The following is a 21,658-nucleotide window of genomic DNA, read 5'->3' as shown; positions in this document are numbered from 1 at the left end:
CATTGGCTGCATTATTCAACGTCGGCGACATCGCGATGCTCCACCCGAACCACAGGAATGTGACGATTTGAATCACATCGATGAACGTTACAGTAAAACATTGAACGAAGCACCTTCTTTAGAAGTCAAATATGACTCTGATTATGGTGTTATTCTAATTTTCACATCGACACAGTAATAGACACACGCTAATAGAAATAGCTGGTAAATGCCGCTGTGAATTCGACCCCCACTGCGTAATATTGTATTTCGAAACAGCTGTGATAAACGTTGCAAGAAGTTTTCCCAAGTGCTGCCCTTCACGGATACTTCTTCCATCTAAACCAAAGTTTTTTCAGAATACTAAAACCTCTTGGACATCATACAAAATATTCGAAAGCTCACCGAATACAACTTATTTACAAACAAGTTGTTGCCTTGGCCTTTTTGCCTCATCAAGATATTCCTATGGCACTCGAAGAATTGGGAAAAAGTTGCCCAAAGGAACTCGGCGATTTTTTGAATTACACTAGTGAAAATTATATTTTTGATAGGAAGGTAGCTAACCAAAAAAACTCTCGAGGACCACTCTTTCCCCCCGCTTTGTTGGTCAATTTTCGAAAAATGTGTCGAAAAAGATTCCTAGTACCTCCGCTGGCACTATAAATGGGACGGCGGAACCTAAAAACACTGGAAACACTAGTTAAATCACACAAACCAAGCGATTGAACTAACTATTTGACTGGTACAGCTTTAGTGATAATTTCTTCTTAGCAATAAATGTAATAAAAATTGTATTTCAGCTTAATAAATTCAATTTTTTAAATATACATTTCGATAATTTTCGGGTATATGGATATCGGGCAAATGGCATTTGGATGAATATCTTTCGGGCAAATGTAATAGAATCGGGCCGGCAGAATCAAATTTAACTTGTTAAAGAATCTGCTAGACTCTGTCAGAAGACTCTCGTTGAATTTATTTAACAAGTTTCTTGAGGGCAACATTGTTCCTCATGACTGGAGGCAAGTGAAGGTCATCACCATCCAAAACCCAGGAAAACCAGCCTCCGACCACAATTCGTATCGACCGATCGCAATGCTGTCCCCTGTATCCGGAAGTTGCTGAAGAAATTATCTTATTTCGCCTCGACAATTGGGTCGAAGCAAATGGTTTACTATCAGATACACAATTTGGCTTTCGCAAAAGCAAAGGGACGAACGATTATCTTGCGTTGCTCTCAACAGAAATTCAAATGGCCTATGCTAGCAAAGAGCAGATGGCATCAGTTTTCTTGCATATTAAGTGGGCTTTTGATTCAGTGTCTATCATCATTTTTGCTGGGAAGCTGCACCAGTATGGTGTTTCACCGATTTTAAACAACTTTTTGCTAAAGTTGTCTGAAAAATTCATGCATTATCGACATCACGAATTAGCTACATTGGCCTTCCCCAGGGCTCACGTCTAATCCCCCTTCTCTACAACTTTTACGTAAATGACATTGACGAATGTCTTGTCAATTCCTGCACGCTAAGACAGCTTACAAATCACGGTGTGGTATCTATTACAGATCCTAAAGTTGTCGATTTACCAGGGCCATTGCAATATATTTTGGACAATTTGTCAGTTTGGGCTCTCCAGTAGGGTATCGAATTCTCCAAGGAGAAAACTGAGCTAGGCGTATGTTCAAAGAAGTGTGAACCACCGCAACCACAGCTGCAATGAATGGGTCAAACTATTGCTCAAGTTTTAGCTTTTCCCAGGGTCTGGTTCTGGGGATGTCACATTAGGTATCTAAAGTAGAAATGCTAACAAAGGATCAACTTTTTCCGTACAATAACCGGAACATGGTGGTGTGCCCACTCAGGAATCCTGATCAGGCTGTACCAAACAACGATGTTGTCGGTGATGGAGTACAGGAGTTTCTGTTTCTGCTCCACTGCGAACATACATTTCATTAAACTGGAGCGAATTCAAATTTATTGTTTGCGTATTGCTTCGAGTAGCATGCACTTGCTTTATACGAGTCTATATTGCTGTGATCCGCATAACAGTCCCATTTGCTATGCGTTTCCTATGCAGGTGGGACTGTTATGCGTATCACGGCAGTGTAAGTGCTGAAGGGCATTCTTCTACTGAAAAATTGATTTTGGGACCTCTCCAATCGATCGCCTATCCAATGCTATTTATTGAACCCGTTAGTAATTGCAAATTTCGAGAGGCTTGCCGAGCTCATGCTTCTGATTCAACTGTATTCTTCGACACATCCATGAAAGATGAGATTCGTGAAATCCCGTATCACATACAGTGATCCAAAACATCTTTCATAGCAAATTCGACTACAACAAGATGTTTTACACCGACCTGTCAAGTCTTAACGGTTCCACTGGCTTCGATATATTCAATCAAAATCTCACCACCTCCTTCAAACTCAATGATCCTGCTTCAGTTAACGTTGCAGAACTCGCTGCTATTCAGTATACCCTTGGGATTATTGATACTCTGCCCATCGATCATTACCTTATTGTTTCGGACAACCTGAGCTCAATAGAAGCTCTCGGTTCTAGGTTCGATGAAACCTAGAAATCACATTTCATATTTTCGTGGGAAAATATGGGAACTCCTGCGCTGCCGTTCTATGCATGTATGTATGTATGTTCCATGTATATAGGGAATCCCATAGAACATGGGACAATTAAGCTTATAACGGTAGTGCGGGCGTTGTAAGATCGTACAAGATTACCTTAGTTTGAATTTCCTTGCATTGCTCCATTCCAGGCAAGGCGGGCGCTCTAGGTTATATTTACGAAAGACCAATCTGGTTCAATGAATTTGTCAATAACTTGCGTCAGAAGGCGCTAGAAAGTTGACAGGCATCGTGGTGTAATGGAGAGTTGGGACGGGTGCTACATTCTATCATACCGAAGATATCAACGAAACCTTGATCAGAGGAATGGATGTGGGTTGGTACTTTATTCGTGTGATGTCTCGGCTCATGTCCAATCACTACACATTCGCGAATAGCGGTACCTGCGCTTGTGTTACGGTTACCACGATATCGAACATATTGTCTGGGCATGCGCCGAAGTCAGAGCTCAACTAGTGGACTCCCTTTGGGCCCGAGGAAGATCATCCAATGTCCCGGTTTGAGATGTACTGGCAAGCCGCGATCTCCTCTATATGTCCCTCGTATACAGCTTCCCCAAAACCGTCAATATACAGATACGCCCCTATTATTTTTTCTATCGTTCTCAGAAGTGCCCTCTTCCGCCTGTACCGTACATCAACGATGGTCTGAAGCAACTTTAAGCAGACACGAAACGTCAACTGTCAACTGAGCCAATAAACACGGGACCTACAGCACACACATCGCACGCGCAAAGCGGTGTGTTGCCGATTGGCATTTGAGCCGTACTACAAAATTCTCTGGAGGAACCCGACGTCTTAATACATGATGCTTCCTGATGAAGACCGTCCTAATTTGCATCGCTTACTGTTGATTTCCCGATGGCGGAAACTTTCTCTCCCTGTCAGCTTTGTCCTCCCTCTCTCCTCTGTCTGTGATACCCAGATGTAGGAATTAGACTCCTCCCCCTGAATAACTTCCTAGAACTTATTTGCCCCTTGTCTTTTCTAGTTTTAGTTGTTCAATATATAATCTCGTTAAGAAATCCTCAATAGTCCTACTACTGATAAAAACATCTTTAGTTAACCTCCCCCCAATCTCAATGAAATTGTTTCACTTCCTCTAGTTATTCCTAGTTTTAATTGGTGTAAAATTTTCCGCTTGGATAATATTTAATTGCTTCAATAATCTCCCTGCTAAAAATCCTAAAGTGCATTGCTATATACACGCTCCTTACGCTAATCTTACGAATCCCATCTTGTAAAACATTAAAATTTAATAATAATCAAATGTGTAATCCCTTACTCATAAGAAATTCAAAATGCAAAGCAAAAAATAGCACCTTTAAGTTAACGCAATTATGCCTTATCAAATAAAAGAATTGAATTAAAAAAATCATGTCCAGGTCTTGGACGCTTGTAATAGCAGCGAAAATTCCGCAAAGAAGCCATCTTCCACCACATATTCCTTCTGCACTTTAATGAAGTTTTGCGGCCGACTTCATGCTTTGTTTCGAAATACGTTCTTACGCTGCCGTTCTTTTTCTGCCACAATTGGATAAAATGCACCATGATTCCCGTGAGACCCCAAAGTAATTCTTGATTATCCACGATATCCAACTAACGCGTGTGATTTGTCAAGTCTGAAAATATCTAGTTTCGGCTAGTAAAATCATGTATAGAATTCGCTGCCTGAGGGCAGTCTACAGTGCAATGATACAATGCGGGAACTACCTCTCGCTTGACGGGATTGTAATTATAGGAAAACTGTGTTTATAGTAAGCAAACAACCAGTAAACTAACATTGATTAATCTTATCGATTCTACTAATTATAAAGTGTTGCCACTATCAAAGCTAGTTCTCGCGCACTCCATCCAATTACTCGTAAACCAACAAACTGATTGCGGTTGTAAAAAATCTGTACATATACATAACTTGACGTCAATTGAGTGCTCCGTGTGTTTCTACATTATCTGTATCCACATTCAGCTGTGCGGACTCACATACAGATCCGAAACTGACCCTTGGATTTGAACATTTCTCATCGAACGCTTAATAGCTTATTTCATGACTCAACGGATGTGGTGTACTTGAGACTAGTTACTCACACCTCGGAGCATGCCCGCATGATCGTTTCAAATGCCCCATATTTTCACGCTGCATGTAAAAAGCCGCATCAGATCGATATTTGTCTTCAAAATAAATTGTTATGTAAATGCACAAGTTGAAAGTTTTGCTTCCCTTTCCGTCCCACCGCAGCGCGCACAGGTGAGTAATCGCTTCACCTTAAAACATGCTGTTATCAGCCTCTGCATGTGTTTGTTTTCTTGTTACAAGGGGCATACAGTGCCGTGTTCGTGTCGTTTACGTAAGCGACGGTTGGGGCACTATCTGACGTCAAACCGCACTTCTATCCGATTTGGCAAACCACAGGCATATGTGTTCTACTTTAATGATGGAGGAGAATTTGCAAATAAAGACAAAATGTACATATATTGTAACCTTGAACGCATGAAACCACCGGACTAATTTGACGCGTTGGATCAGTTAATGACAGGAGAGAAACGAAACGATGAAAGATGAGATCTTAACAAAGTGAAAGGGACACGTACCGTCACCCTGCATATCGGATGTCCATAATGTAAGGTTGTCCCGCAGCAGCTGCATGATTAACGTAGAATCTTTGTAGCTTTCCTCGCTGAGGGTGTCGAGCTCGGCGATGGCATCGTCGAATGCTGCTTTCGCTAGGCGGCAGGCACGATCCGGCGAGTTCAGGATTTCATAGTAGAATACCTGTGGGGGAAAGGATCAAGTCGAAAAAAAGTTGGTTAAATAAAAGATTAAAACGCAGTGTTAGGCTGGTCTCGCAGGACACTCACTGAAAAGTTGAGTGCCAGTCCCAACCGGATCGGGTGCGTCGGTGGAAGGTCAGTCATAGCGATATCACTGGCAGCCTTGTACGCAACCAGTGAGTTTTCGGCAGCATCTTTGCGGTCACCACCCGTGGCGAATTCGGCCAGATAGCGGTGGTAGTCTCCCTTCATTTTGTAGTAGAACACTTTGCTCTCGCCGGTCGTCGCGCACGGGATCAGATGCTTGTCGAGCACTTCCAGGATGTCGGAGCAGATATCGCGGAGTTCTTTCTCTACCTGCGAGCGGTAGTTTTTGATCATTTCAAGCTTCTCCTCGACACCCTGTGCGATGAAAAAAAATAATGTTAGATAATTTTGCACTGGGGAATAATTGAAGGTAAACAATTGCAACAGACCTTGTTTTCTTCCTTCTGCTCGATCGAGGAAATTATCCGCCACGAGGCACGTCGTGCACCGATGACATTCTTGTAGGCAACCGACAGAAGATTTCGCTCCTCGACTGTGAGTTCAACGTCCAGGGAGGCGACTTTCTTCATTGCCTCGACCATTTCTGTGAATGTGGGAGATAAGGAAATCGAAATTAGAAAGGGTTGATTACTTAGAATGACATTTTTATTAGTTTTTCTTTAGAATTTAGTTTAATATATTGTGGCTGAACACAATTGATGACATTTCATCCCTATTATTAACATGATTTGTTTATTAACTCTTAATATGTTTGAACCGCAGTCATGTAATTTTTTTAAAAGGAAATTTAAACTTACAAGTCAACTGGAGCGCAAAAAGCAACAAGGACCACAAAAACTATATACAGGGCTAATCGTTGCAATCGATTTTTTTTAGAAATCGTTTATAATATTCGTCATAATTTCTAATCTATTTTCGCCAACCTACACCACAAAAACACGCTGCAAAATCATGTTCAGTATTTGGTTTTCAATCTTTTGAAACGGATAACAACTTGATCAGATAAGCACTGCATAGAGCATTGGTAATCTAAAATTGTGTTTTTGCCTTATTATCCATTTTTCCAGTAAATCAAAAAACTTCAAACATTGTTACATTGGCACAAAGATTTCTACTCTTAAGCTGTCCGCAGACGAGGCAACAAGACACACGCCACGAAAAATATTCTACTTTCTCTTTATGAAAATCCCAAATTCAAAACGCTAAAATTTTTGTGGGACTTTATTTTGGATTGGAATTACCACGTTTGGATGTTGAATAAGTTTTCGAGCTTTTCTATATTCGTAAGAAGTGTGTGATAATTTTCTTCCAAAGTGGATTTTTTTATGAAATCTCTTAATATGAACCTTAGAAGGGTTAAGAGTGGACTGGTTAGTCATTCTAGTTGTTCAGTTCGTAGTTTTAATGTTATCCGGCCAGATACAAGTTGCTTGATTTTTTTTACAAATTCTGTTGCATTAAAAATAAAACAAATGAAAAGCTGTTGTCATTCGTATTTTTGTCATACCTGGTAAAGGGAAAATTAACAGTTACGTTGACTACGCCTAGAGCACTCATACACTTTAGTGTTTAGTCATATGACATAAATTATTTTTGGTTGTCATTACATAGTTGCGTGAAAGTTATATCCTGTATAGCACATTTAAGTTTAGGACCAACCTACACAAGGTTCTTTTATTTGGATACAATAGTTCCAGCTCGACTCGGTTCACGAAGATCTTTGACCCTTCGAAATAAAAGATGAATCAGCATTTCTAGTCCTAATTATATCCCTTCAATTGTTTTGTCACAACAGCTCGGGTCAACAATCTAGCTTCAAGTGGATATACTGTTTAGAATTTGAAACGTACTCTTAACCGGTATTTCACAAAATAATTTAAGTATTCTAATATAAATTAGGAATTCAACAAATTACGTCCAATGCAATGTAGTAACATAAATCATCGATACTGTTAAAGCTACCAAATGCCAAATGTCCACAGATCTAGGTTAGCTCAACCGGAAACCTGCCTCTCCTACGACATGAGTCATCGTTGTTCTCACATCACATGGTTCACGCGGCCAGCGATGATGTAATGAACCGTGTCATTCGCCTTGGTTCTCCCTGACTGATACTAACACCGTAGATCACGGGTAGGTAACGGGGGCTCGCCGCGCCGTGGTGCGGCACGACGATCGGAATGCTTGTTGATAGCTGTATGTACCTTGCCTGTACCGATGACCATCATCGTGCTTTTTCACCGTGAATGGGCAGGTTTTTTGTTGTTGTTTCCCTAGTAAGGTACAACGAACTGCTGCTGTCTTTCACGCAACAAAAAATATCTACTCATTGCATATCACACGCCCACCTACACTAGCAATCGATGCCAAATCACCGGAGAGGCGGGCAGCTATGTTGGGGATTATTACGCAGTAGGGGTTTGGACCGGTGTGCCGCTGCAGTGACACTTTGCGACCACGCATTGAGAAAAGCTAGTTCGATAGCTATGTTGTGGAATGCGTTTCAATATATTGTGTTTGCAAACCCACCTTGACATGCATGGTTCTCATGCGTTGATGCATGATTCTAGATCTCTATGAACCAATATCATCAATCAATTTAGGACGGAATGAGAACTAAACTGACAAACATTGTTGAATCTCGACATTAACTTCTTTTAGGTCAGTCAAAAATTTTGACACTAAAAAATAACTAAAACTTGGTGTGATATAATTAGGAATAATAGACGTTTGGTATAAAAATATTAGCCATAACATACATTAGGTATAAATCATTATGTTGCTGTTGTATCACTTAAAGAAACTCATTTTTCGGCGGTGATGGTAAAGAAGAGCTTGAATTTTTGTGGTAAGAGCAAAGAGTGACGAAAGCTTGTTTTTTTGTTGAATTACTCTGCAAACTTTACAAACTCCATCAACATTGTATGTCGCTGTATAAACTTAGAGATCCTGGCTCAAAGAAAAGAAGCAGACCGAACGCTTGGCATGGAGCAGTTAGCGACAACTATTCCATACACAGCCACCGGACTGCGCATATCGTCGCTGTTGTGCTATCTTATGACAAACGCCATTTTGGGGTAAAATGAGTTAGATATGCCACATTACTAAACTAAGAAATCTCTACAAAATGGCGTTTTCTGAATTTTGACATTCTGCTTGGTTATTGAAATATAGCGAGAAACAGGCTGAGAAAATTTAAATATTTTGCTTCAAACGACTGTGTCTGGGGATTGGCTCAAGTTATCTTGATGTATAACAAGTTTTTATGTGTCAAACTATATGGGAAACACACTGGCATAATCTTTTTCAAAACAAAAATTCACGAATTGTGAGAAAAATGCAGTTTAAGTTTTAAACTGGAAATACAGTATATTTGGCAACACTGTTTCCAAAAATAACTATTTTTTCTAGATTCCCTGACTCGTTTCCTTCATCTCACAGATTGTTTCGACCAAATGAAGCCAAAGATATGAATAAAAGTTTGTAAATGATGCTTTTTTTGCATGGAAAATTTTCCATGCACGATTATGATGATGATTAAATTTTGTCATCAATACACGCCTATGACACGTGTGAGCGCGACTTTTGTTTACATTTATAGTAAAAGCTCGCAACATAGTCAACCGATCTTCCCAATATTTGAGAGATTAATACAGAATAGATAGAAGCATCAATTGTCTTTTTTGAATTGCTTATACCATTTATAATTTTCAAGATATTCAATCTCAACCTTTAAAATCGTTATTCTCGAAAAGTGCTAAATGGCGCTTGTCATAAGATAGCACAACAGCGACGATATATTGATATTAATATATTTCTTTAGACTCCAAGAAATGGCACAATAACAGAACTGCGGTGAAAATGAGAAGTCACGTGTAACAGTGAAGCGAAATATCGAATCGAGTGTCCCCTCTTTTGCCCTATCATTTAAGCCAAAGCAACAGATATAAACGAGAAGAAGAACAAAAGAAATATGGCGATTATATCAAATCCATATCGATTGCATTTAGCTATGCAGAATAATGTTGTAATTTTTTCTTGTGTATATGCATTTTACAAATGCTTGGGAAGAAAATATTTGCATTGAAGAACAACTCATGAAGCAAATAATGATTTTTAAGTTATTTTTCATTCAATGAATATACAAATAATTCTGCTTCTCCAATAATTTCCTCCCAAACACACACGGTACTTTCGCGAAAGCAACATCTGTAGCCGAATAGTTAGCCTGCCCAAAAGATTGCAAGTGTTTAAAGTTTCCAAAACTTAATGCTTGGTTACATCTCTTGAGATATGTTTGAATCAATACACAATAGCATAGCATAGCGTATGCGATTGCACATTTGGGATTAACGCTTTTTCATCATAGTGGAAAAGCATCACAGTGTACACCTGGCCACGTCCTTACAATCGTCGAGGAAGTGAAGGAACGTCAGTTCAACATCTACTTGCGAAAGTGCAGGGAACCGATACTACTTTCATAGTGGTTTCATGAATAGGAATTTGGGTTAGTAGGACAGGTTATTTATGAGGAGTTTATTCAACAACATTTCAGTGCAAAATGAATGTAACTTATCTTGTTTAGCCCGTATTTACAGTAAGAAAATTATTTGCGTTGCGTTGCGAAGCACGGTGCTATTCGTAGATTGCATACTAACGATTATCATGTTGCCTATAGGTAGTTCAACTGATCTTGCTTGTAAGATAAATGATCGGGAATGAACTTTATCTCTTTTGAGTTAAGTAAACCAATAACATGAGAATCGTTATTGCCGGCCACGACCATCTTCACCGATACTTAGGATAGGGTAGGAAATGTTGATGTAAAACCTACTTAAGGAAGGCCGCCGACTCAGCGACGCTTCCATAGGTATTACGGAGTTGGATTAAAGGACAGGTATAGGTCTAGGATTCGCCACAAGCAGGCAATGCGACCATGAAATTAATATATTTTTATGCGGTGGGATGGTTAGTCTCGGAGTGCACGTATACTAAGAGGAAAGAGATATTTAGTTATGTTTTTCTTGTGTTTAAACTCTGTGTTATCTAGTGTATCTAGTGTTAATTGTGAAGTGAAGTAACAAAGTGAAATTAGGGCTTGAAAAGTTGGTCAACGGGTTTTGGAACCTTCTCTGGAGTTTTAAGTGAAGAAGCTGCACCACGTATGTGTTTTGTGAATCAGTGCTCATCAATGTATGGGGATGCCTATCAGTTTTGGTGTGATTGCAAGGGTTAGGAGAATTACTACTCCCGAGTTTTCTTGGTAACGTTTTGTCATTGGCGTTTGTCGGAGGGAAAGATGGGCTATCGACGGATGATCAATTCGCGGAACTGTTCGGATCTGGAAACACCAGTGAGCAATGTAGTTCGTCAGCAGTAATGGTGATTGAAAAACCTTTCGAGAACGGTCGCGTATTTACAGTAAGAAAATTATTTGGAGAAAAAATATAAACATTGAAAAAATAATATAAAACAATAAACAAACATAATTGGCATTTTTACGCAGAAAATATATGTAGGGGGCGCTACATGCTTGGGGTGGATGTTTTGCGAATAAACTGTCAGATCAGTAGCATATCTTTAAAAGTTTACGTATTTTTCGCATTTTTAAGAAAATTGGCCTTAGTTTTTTTTTTTTTTTCGAGAGTTGTCCTACTGGAGCTGTAGAGCTAGGTTCTCGGAAGGGCTCCCCGTCAGAATCACATACTACAATTTGCAGACGAGACAGGCAATGTCGCCCAATAAAACACTGCAATAGGCCAATTGTAGCGGGCCGTGATTCTGAATGTGATATTCATTGTACGGTTCAGGCATGTGCGGGCGTAGGGAATCGCGTGTATCATCGCGAAGGGCTCGAACATTTGTACGTTAATGTGCTCGATCACGTGTGCGTTTGTATGTCGCGTGTTCTAACGTGTAACTTCGCGTGCATAAATTCTATTTCATAACCGTGTGCCTTTCGCATATTCGCGTGTGTTCTAGAATAATCGCGCGCGGACCGTGAATCTGATACTTAATTTTTTGTGTACGGTTCAGATTCCAGAAGGAAGCGGGTTCTTCCATATCATTAGAGTTCCCAATCATGTCGTCATAGAACGCGTGGTCTAGTGGATATGAGCTTTATTTTTTTTTTTTTTTTGATTGGTCCAACTGAATGTATAGACCTAAATTGCTAGAATGAAGGTTAAAGATTTCCGGACGTGGCCGATTCATGATCGCGCATTTGCGGGTTGGCGTTTGAGATCGCGTTTGTAACTTCGTAAGTACTAAAACGTTCACACAATTGCCGCAGTGTTATCAAGTTTACGCGATCGCGGGCATAGGTGTGCGTAGATGATCGCAAAGGGCTTAAGCGTTCGTATGTTGACGTGTTTGTCGCGTGTATGTGACTTCGCATGTATAAATTCGATTTTGAAACCCTGCGGCGATTCATATATTCGCGGACCGTCATTCTGATCTTTAGTTTTCGGTGTACGGATCACATTCTGACAGGGAGAGAGTTACCCCATATCACTAGAGTTTCCGGTCATGTCGCCATGGAACGTTTTGTCTAGTGGATATGGTAGTTATTTTTCAATTTTATTATTTTTTTAATAATTAACAAGGACCTAGATTGTTTGTACCGAGGATAGATACTTCCGGACGATCCCGATTCATGATGGCGCGGGAGTTTGTAGGTTGACACTTGAGATCGTGTTGGTAAGTTTATGAGTGCTGAGATTTTCACCTTATCACCGGGGTGTAATCATGTTTGCGAGTTCGTATGTTGCTTGGAAAATCGCGAGGGGCTCTAACGTTTGTGCGCTGACGTGATTTTGTAACGTGTGTTCTTGAATGGTTGCGCGAACCGTGAGTCTGATATTAAATTTTCAGTGCGCGGTTTGAATTCTGGCAGAGAGTGGGATCGTTTATATCGATAGGGTTCCCGGTCATGTCGCCATGAGACGTGTTGTCTAATAGGTATGGGCGTATTTTCTTAAATAGTCCAGCTGAAGGCATGGACCTAGGCTTCTAGGATCAAGGATAGACTTTCGGACATGACCGATTCGTAATCGCGTGCACGATGGCATTTTTGTAGGTTCCCGCTGAGACCGCGTTTGAGAATGTGTGAGTGTTAAGACGTTCACTATCACCATCTTTGTTGACCCAGCTGAAGGCGGGTGTAGAATGGCAGTATAGGACTCGAAAAGAAGAAATAAAAGACAATATATGAGAGACGTAATAGATTAGATAGGTACAATATACAGCTGAAGTTATGATCATCACATGAGACATACATTAGTACTTCAAACACTACTAATACTTGAATAGCCAATCACCACACATAGCACATCCTTTCTCAATTATCTATTTGTTACTGGTTGATTGTTGGTTATGAGCTGGTGAATAGAGGAAAGGTATAGAACAGACAAAAGGCTCATATCAGCCCTCCCGGCCTCCCCGACACACCACTATCGAGGCGTATTGTAATCAACATCTTGAAGCGGGCTTCTTATATAAATCAAATCCTCAGTAGTCATAATGTTTGGTGGAATATTAACATGAGAACTAATTAACCTCTAGTAGTAGAACTTGGTGCAAATAAAAACTAAAAAGAGCGAAGGTCCTTATATTTAGATAACTCTATTGAATATATTGTGGCTTGATGATGTTTACAATACCGTCAATCCCATCAACCTGCGAGAGGGAAGAAAATTGGCCTTAGTTGTATAAAAAAATGAAAATAAAGTAGAAGAAAACTAATTTCCTTCAAGATGGTAATAGATTTATTATGCAAAACAGGGATAATATAACATATTTTAAAATTTTTCTTTCTGTACCACTTCGTACAAAGTTGTGTATGTTCGAAATGAGAGCTAATTCTTGCCAAAAGTGAATTTATACTGGTTATGCTTTGATTGGTTGTTTAAATATTCTTAACTCGGGCGGTTGTGAACCCTAACCTAGAAGCACAATATACACATTTTCGAAGATTTCTTATGTTTAACTTGAATGTATCTACTAAAAACTATTATCATTAACTTTCAAATTGTTTTTCTTCCCCTCTGAGTACTATTATTTACTATAATTGATACGTATTTACGGAAAAAACATTAAAAAATTACATCAAATTACTTATCGTAGATGTGAAAAATGCATAAACATCCACCATATCTTGTTTATGCTATTAATCTGTAGATGTCGCAGCAGATAATTGAGCTTTGCAGCAAAAAACCGATCAGTAAAATCGCTACGCGGAATGAGCGGGTGTATTTTTGGCGGCTAGATTCAAGCGCGTGCTTTGCAAAGTTATCAGAAGGCGATGAAAAAATCACTACGTATAATCTATCTACTCTCTCGATATTCACATCTATTAACACTTAACTCACAGAGAACAGACGTGCATCTTCAGCATTCAACTTGTGTAAAATCTCTAACGGTTTCGAAGGTAGTTGGGATATCCAAACCAGGTACGCTACTATCGTTATGTTTTTTTGTGGCTGAGTTCGACAGAATTGACAGCGGTTATTCCTCTACCCAGTCAAACTAGTCCGGAACCGGTTCGGACTACCAGCATGAATTCCAGCTCAAATGCATCAACCGATAGGGTCGGAATCGGTTGTTTTCTTTGAGCAAGATTCCATACTGAATCCATTCAGGATTTAGAACCGGTTTATGAATGGATTTGACGGATAGTTGGGATAGGCTGGTGTGGCGGCGCTAGTGTTTATCGTATATTAATTCAAATGTTTACACGTTTTTTAAATAATTTTGTTCGATCATGGATGTCTGTTCTCTGTGCTTAACTGTACAGAAGAAATGACTATGTGAAGGATTGACTTCGATTATACATAAAACATATTATATACTATAGGGAAACTTTGGAAAATATCGGACGAACAGAAAGACACGTCCGAACGGTTCGGCACTGCTCTGAAAAAGCGTGTTTGAATCAATACACAATAACACATAAAAAACATAAACATATTCTACTCATATAAGAGTTATTGACTCTGTCTCTCGTTAAAGCTAAAGCTATGGGAGTGTATGGCATTGCATAGTGTAGATTTTTAACCCAAAAAGTCAAAATTAAATTTTTTTTTTTGTTTTTATCGTTGTCCTACTGGAACTAAAAGCTTGATTCTCGGTAGAGCTCTTCATCAGAACCACTTACTACAATTGCGGCGGGCCGTGATTCTAATAGAGTGACTGATACAGTGAAGACCCGATTTTAGCAGCCCCCGATTTTATCTACTTCGATTTTATCAGCTTTTTGACCCGATTTTATCAGCTTCATATGAAAATTGATAGTTTGATGGACTCTAGCAGATGAACCAAATTGAATTCGAGTAAATCCTTTCTTGAGTATATTTTTTTATCTTAAAGATTCGAAACACGCAAAAAAAATTATTTCCATTTAATTTTGCGCTTTTGACCCCCTTAAGGAAAGTTTAAGCTAAATAATCAAGAAAGCTTATGAGGCTATATCTAGGGACTACAGAAGAATATTTTAAGAACTTCGGTTTCTTAAAAAAAAGAAAAAATATATGTCCCGATTGTATTAATGTCCCGGTTTTATCAGCCTAAAATTCATCAAGGGGCTGATAAAAACAGGTCCTTACTGTATATGTTTAATTCATTTTAATCGATTATCTCATTCCGCTTTTTTGTTAATTCTGTTCTATTAATTTGATTTTATCTATTTTAATCGTGTTAATATTTTGATTCATTCTGGTCATTTTGTTTCTTTCATGCATTTTATTCATATCATTCATTTAACTTATTTTTCATGTTATTAATTTTAACTAGTTCATACATTTTATTCAAATTTTTCATTTAAATAATTTGACTAATTTTTTTCGGGCATTCAATTTATTCATTTCATCTAAATAATAATTTGACGCAATTTTATTTACTTCGTATATTGTATTACTCTTTAATCATCGTAAATTTTTCATTTTAACCTTTGAATTCTATTTATTTTTTTATTCATTAAATTTATTTTCTTTATTTTATTCAATCTATTCTATTTACTAATTTTGTAAACTTTATTCGTATATTTGATTTCATTCGTTTTGTTTTACTTATTTTGTTACATATGTTTTGTTTTATTTTATTCATTTTATTCGTTTCGTATATTTTTATTTTATTCATTTTATACAATTCATTTATTTCATTTCATTTATTCATTTTTGCTGATTTTATATTTCTCAGTTCATAATGCATTCAGAATTATACAGTCTCTTAATTTATTTAATTCTGTTTAGTCACCCCTTTCATTTATTTCAACCCATTTGTTAGTTTGAAACAAATTTTATTCTATTAATTTTATAACTATTTTATTTTTTAATTTTGCATTTAGTGACCTGAATTAATTTGATCTTTTTAATTCAATTTATTTTAATCTTTCCACTCATTTCATGAACTTCACTTTTTTCATGTTTTTGCCCTATTTTTTTTTTAAATTTAATTAGTTTTATTGATTTTCTATAATCTTATTCAGTTTGAGGTTTTATTAGTGAAGGACTCGAAATTATGTTCATCCCACCTGTACGGTACCTACTTCACATGAGGTCTGCAAACAAATGAACGATCCAACAGTGATATGCGTAAGAAATGTCTCATCTCACTGTTAGATGGATTCTATCGTTTTTTTTATGAATTATTGACTGGATGGTTTGCTCTGGATATCCGTTGAGCCTATTTCGAAAATAAATTCTGTTTCCTTATTTTTGCTTCTTCCCTTAAAGGTAAACTAAGCATTCTATGAACCATGTGATGAAAAGCGGCCATTTTATGCTGGTAAGAATGTATACGTAGTTTTCCTATATATTTCGAAAGTCAAGGACCCTCCCTCTCTATTTACAAGGACATCCAAAAAGGGCAATTTGTTATCTTTCTCTTCCTCATGTGTAAACTTGTTATTTGTATGGATGTTGTTAATGGCTTCCAACTTTTGGGGTAATTTTTTTCGTTTGATAATGTAGAAGAATATTCCTGATTTCCTTGCCATGCTTATGAGTTTTTGGAAGTCCCTTTAACCCTGGGTAAGGAGGGTTTTGCAACTGTAAGTCGAGTTAGACTTTCTCCCAGCATTGGTTTAAGAGGATTTATTTTCTGTGTGCTTATATGGGCCAGATGTAATTTTTTGTCTCATGTCATCGCCATATTGTTTGTTTGTCCATGATTACTACTTTGTTTCTCTCGTCAGCCTTGATATAGAAAACCGGCTTTTCCCTTAAATATTTGTTTTTTCTTTGTTTCAAGAAACCTAGTCGCCAAGCCCGTCGCAGATTTACAATATCTACCGAGATGTTTAAATGGTCAAAGACTATATACTTATGATCAGATAACGACGGCTACGAGCCATGCGTAATACTGTCCGAGCACAGTTAAATCTAACACCTATTTCCTGCCAGATCGTGCAAATATTGGGCGATTCCTACATTAAGTATATGCAGATTTGTACAACTTAAGTATTTCATCAATTTTGTCCCTCTCAAATTGACATCTAAGCTGGTTCAAATTATGTGGTGGGCATTTACGTCCATTATGAGTGAAAACCGATTTTTTGCCACAAAATGATACAACCCTTTTAAATCAACAAAAGGTGATAGTATATTATGGGGCGTATATATCGAACAATGGACGTATTTTCTATTTATGCTATTAACAGTCGTATTGACTGCGACAGCACGAATATCGCGAGTGGTGAGGTCGAATATAAGACATGCGTCAATAGCAGCAGTAGGTGGCTGTTCGGCCATCTATGGGAGCTGTCCATCAATGTCAGCTTCTTTCTCCGAACAGCCTAGATAAGCCGTGTGGTGTCGGTAGTGGTTGTTTCAACCGGCTAAGAATTACACTACGGACTGCCTGTTCCGGTGGTAACACCAAACAGGGAACCCCAATTCCATAGTGTCATGCGACCCGTGCTATGGGTAAAATTGTTGAGGGGGTTTAAAATATTCTCAATGGCGAACGGAGCCTGGGAAAAGCCGGGCGAACTCCCCAGTAACTGGCTGTGGTCCACTAGGAGGTTGATAACTCTATTATCGTTCTCCGGACAAAACCAGCCTAGAGGCCGCGTGGCATCCGGCGGGTTGAAGTATGTTAGTTATGGAAATAACTGTCAAATTCATTCCCAAAGGTGGCCGCGTCACTTATGAGGAGGCAAAGAGCTTAAGACCGATCAGTCTGACCTCCTTCCTTCTCAAATCAGTGGAACGTTTAATCGACCACTACATTCGGGATGGTAGCTTGGGCGAGCACCCGCTGCATGCAATGCAACATGCATATCAGCGGGGGAAGTCTACTACCACCCTGTTACACAATGTTGTCTACAACATTGAAAAAGCTTTTTCACAAAAGCATTCAAGTTAAGGAATGTTTCTCGATATTGAAGGTGATTTTGACAAGGTGTCTTTCGAATAAATTTCGGAAGCAGCACAAGATCATGGAGTACCTTCATATATCACGAACTGGATACACGCAATGCTTAGAAACCGACATCTGTGCTCATCGTTAAGACAAGTAGAGATGAGGAAACTGAGTGTCTGCGGATGTCCTCAAGGTGGTGTGCTGTCACCACTTCTATGGAACCTTGTCGCCGATAGCTTGTTGAGAAAACTAAATTGGGTTTCCGACGTATGGTTTCGCCGATGATTATCATATAATGATCACCGGTATTTGCATTAACACACTTTTTGATTTGATGCAACAAGCCTTATGTGTTGTTGAGCGGTGGTGTCTTCATGTTGGACCATCAGTCAATCCAAATAAAACCTCAATGGTGCTTTTCACGCAACGAAGGATTACAACCGGAGCTCGTCCATTGCAGTTTTTTTGACTCTGAAATTATTGTCGAAGATCAAGTTAAGTACGTTGGGGTAATTCTCGACTCAAAACTTAATTGGACAACTCACATCGATTTCAGGATCAAGAAAGCTTGCATGGCCTTTGGCCAATGTAGACGGGCTTTCGGTAAATCTTGGGGACTCAAACCCAAGTACATTTTGTGGATCTACACAATTGTTAGACCAATACTGGCATACGGGTGCCTTGTTTGGTGGCAGAAGGGAGAAGTCATGACAATCCAATCAAAGTTAAACCATCTTCAGAGAATGGTCTTGATGGCGATGACTGGTGCGTTCTCGACAACACCTACTGCTGCTCTCGAGGCACTCTTGAACATAAATACACTCAGGTTTTTTTTTTACGCGGGGGATACGAGCCGCGTAAATGAAAACCGCGTAAATGAAAACCGCGTAAATGAAAACCGCGTAAATTTCAAAATCCGCGTAAATGAAAACCGCGTAAATTTCAAAATCCGCGTAAATGAAAACCGCGTAAATTTCAAAATCCGCGTAAATGAAAACCGCGTAAAATTCAAAATCCGCGTAAATGAAAACCGCGTAAATTTCAAAATCCGCGTAAATGAAGACCACTTAAATTTAAGAATCCGCGATAAAGGGAACCTCATTGATGGATACCGCGTAAATTCCAAAATCCGCGTAAATGAAAACCGCGTAAATTTCAAAAACCGCGTAAATGAAAACCGCGTAAATTTCAAAATCCGCGTAAATGAAAACCGCGCAAATTTCAAAATCCGCGTAAATGAAAACCGCGTAAATTTCAAAATCCGCGTAAAAAAAAACCGCGTAAAAAAATACCGCGCAAAAAAAACCGCGTAAAAAAAAACTTGAGTGTATGTGTTTCTGAAACAAGAAGCACTTTCTTGTGCATACCGTCTTAAGGTTACTGGGCTCTGGAACAGTAACCCAATAGATCGTGTAACTAGCCACACAAGACTGTGGCCCCAAATGGTTACTTGGGATGAATATACACTTGCTCCCAGTGACCTTACACACACATGTAGTTTTCCTTCTAAAACTTTCAATGTGAGAATTCCTCTTCGTGAGGAATGGCTGTCTGGCTGAATGGAGCGACAACTTCAAGAATACGTAGTTCGTTATACGGACGGTTCTTTGTTGGAGGGCCGAGCCGGTTCTGGTGTCTATTGTCATGAGATGAGATTAAACCAATCTCATTCGCTTTGTAGATACTGTACCGTATTCCAAGCAGAAATCTTTGCGATTCTGTGTGGCGTACAATCCGCACTTCAACAGGGAATTTGCGGTAAAAGAATCTATTTTTGCTCTGACAGTCAGGCTGCCCTGAAAGCACTTAGTTCGGCAGATTCGAGATCGAAATTAGTAATCGCATGTCGAACTCAAATCGAAGAACTTAGCATTTCAAATGCTATCTACCTTCTATGGGTACCCGGTCATTCCGGTATTACTGGAAATGACTGGGCGGACGAATTGGTTAGAGCTGGCGCTGCGACTGATTTCGTTGGTCCAGAACCAGTTCTACCACTGTCAATAAGTTGGATAAAGCACAAGATTCGCTCTTGGGCTGCATTCGAACATGCCAACCATTGGCGTAGCTTGCAAACTTGCGTTCAAACAAAGGCTTTTCTGCCGGATGTGAGTTGCATTGCAGTATTCTGGTCAGGGCACTGACTGGACATTGCGAACTCAATTATCACATGGCTACTATTCAGCGCGCTGAGTATTATTCAACCTAACCCAGTGTGGTAAAGAGCTATAGTTTTTTAGCCGTATTTGAATGACAATATCTCTTCGGGGGTGTTGTCGTTCTGTTATCTCAATATCCCCTCGGGGGTGTTGATATATCCGCTCACTGTTTGAGTAGAGGTTCTAAATCCCTCCGGGGGTTGGAAGTTTTATTCCTGCTGTTGTAGCACCTGCAGATCGTTCAGCTTCACTCCGGGGGTGCAGAATGCTCTGTTTTAATTGTTCTGTGTCGTTGTTTTCCTTACCCCTAACCTTACCACTTCCCCAATCCTTCCCATCCGGAAAATGATGAAAAGACGATTCTTGGCAAGGCACAAATCTCCGATCAACATGGGGAACGTGCCATTTGAGCCAGACGCCACTGATTCCTGATTCCTGATGGACGTATTTTCTATTTATGCTATTAACAGTCGTATTGACTGCGACAGCACGAATATCGCGAGTGGTGAGGCCGAATATAAGACATGCGTCAATAGCAGCACTATTTGCAATTGAACATGCACGAGGCATTTTGCGTGGATTTGTCATGCCATTTTTGTAGAAAGCTACGAAGACGGGTTTAAGTATCTTTTCAATATAAAAGTTTCCTTTATGAAAATACGGTTCTTGAATCAAATTAATGGAAGATTTTTCTTCCAGCACGAGGCGGTATAGATTCACATTTGCTTTACGTTTATGCTGAAGATTAATTTGTGCTACTCTAACCATACTTCATCACAGTACTACACATTTCATCATCAGCACTTATTGTACAGCAGCTAACACGTTGGTTTACCGTCTATAGCGAAAAAACGGGTATTAGGGGACGTGATCATCATTTAAATCCCACGATTTGCAAATGAACCAGTCATTTGCTTAGGCAAACGATCGTGTTTCTATTTTGCATCTAACGTCAATCCGGCAGTAAAGGAGAAAAGCACTAAAAATAAATGGTTATGAGGTTATGACTATGAATTGAAAAAAATATTCTAATAGTTTATGTCCCGATTTTGTTAGCCTAAAATAAACAAACTGAAGAAATCGGATCATCACTGTAGTACCAAAGATGGTAGCAAAAGGTGATAAGGGTTTTGATAATATTCGTCGAACAATGGGGAGATAATACCATGGATAGCGAATTGGTACGATTAGCGCTAGAGCCTGGCCTAACAATCTCGAAACTAGGTTAAAATCCGTTGGAACATTTTTTTGGACACTTAGCGTGGAATAAATCCTAAATCGTGCTTGAGGCAGGGTGTGCGTGAAAGAATTTTCCAAATCTAACGAGTTTATATGACCGAATCCAATCCGTTAATTGCGATCCGCTTCCCAGCCAAAATCATCGTTGATTTTTTGCCAAAGAAATATATACGTTCTTCCATTCCATGCCCTTCTAAACTCTGAAGCGGCAAGTTTTGCAGCCAAGGCGATAGAACATATGTACTACGACTACTCACAACAACCTCATTTTAGAATTGACGTGAACCGTTCCACGGGGATGCAATCTGCGCCAATTTCAGCATAGCATAGCCGAACAATTATATACAAATACAACCCAACTCGACGACGGTTGCTCAATGGAGTGGAAAATTGAGTGCAAGTGAAATGAAAATACATGGCTGCGAATAGTGTAGTGATAAAAAAATATGTAAACG

At 39.1% G+C, this 21,658-nt stretch overlaps 1 protein-coding gene across 1 annotated transcript in view; it reads right to left on the bottom strand.

The window, feature by feature from the left end:
* The window catches only part of LOC131685540 (14-3-3 protein epsilon), a 95,348-nt gene that overhangs the window by 7,597 nt on the left and 66,093 nt on the right, over positions 1-21,658 (bottom strand). The window contains exons 2-4 of the mRNA XM_058969347.1: positions 5,874-6,028; positions 5,485-5,799; positions 5,218-5,398 (exon numbers count right to left, since the gene is read on the bottom strand). Of these exons, the coding sequence (XP_058825330.1) occupies positions 5,218-5,398; positions 5,485-5,799; positions 5,874-6,028 (651 nt within the window). The remainder of the gene's footprint in view (positions 1-5,217; positions 5,399-5,484; positions 5,800-5,873; positions 6,029-21,658) is intronic.

The sequence above is a fragment of the Topomyia yanbarensis genome, chromosome 2 (genome assembly GCF_030247195.1).
Source record: "Topomyia yanbarensis strain Yona2022 chromosome 2, ASM3024719v1, whole genome shotgun sequence".
NCBI classification, from domain to species: Eukaryota; Metazoa; Arthropoda; class Insecta; order Diptera; family Culicidae; genus Topomyia; species Topomyia yanbarensis.
This window is presented reverse-complemented; position numbering and strand designations above follow the sequence as displayed.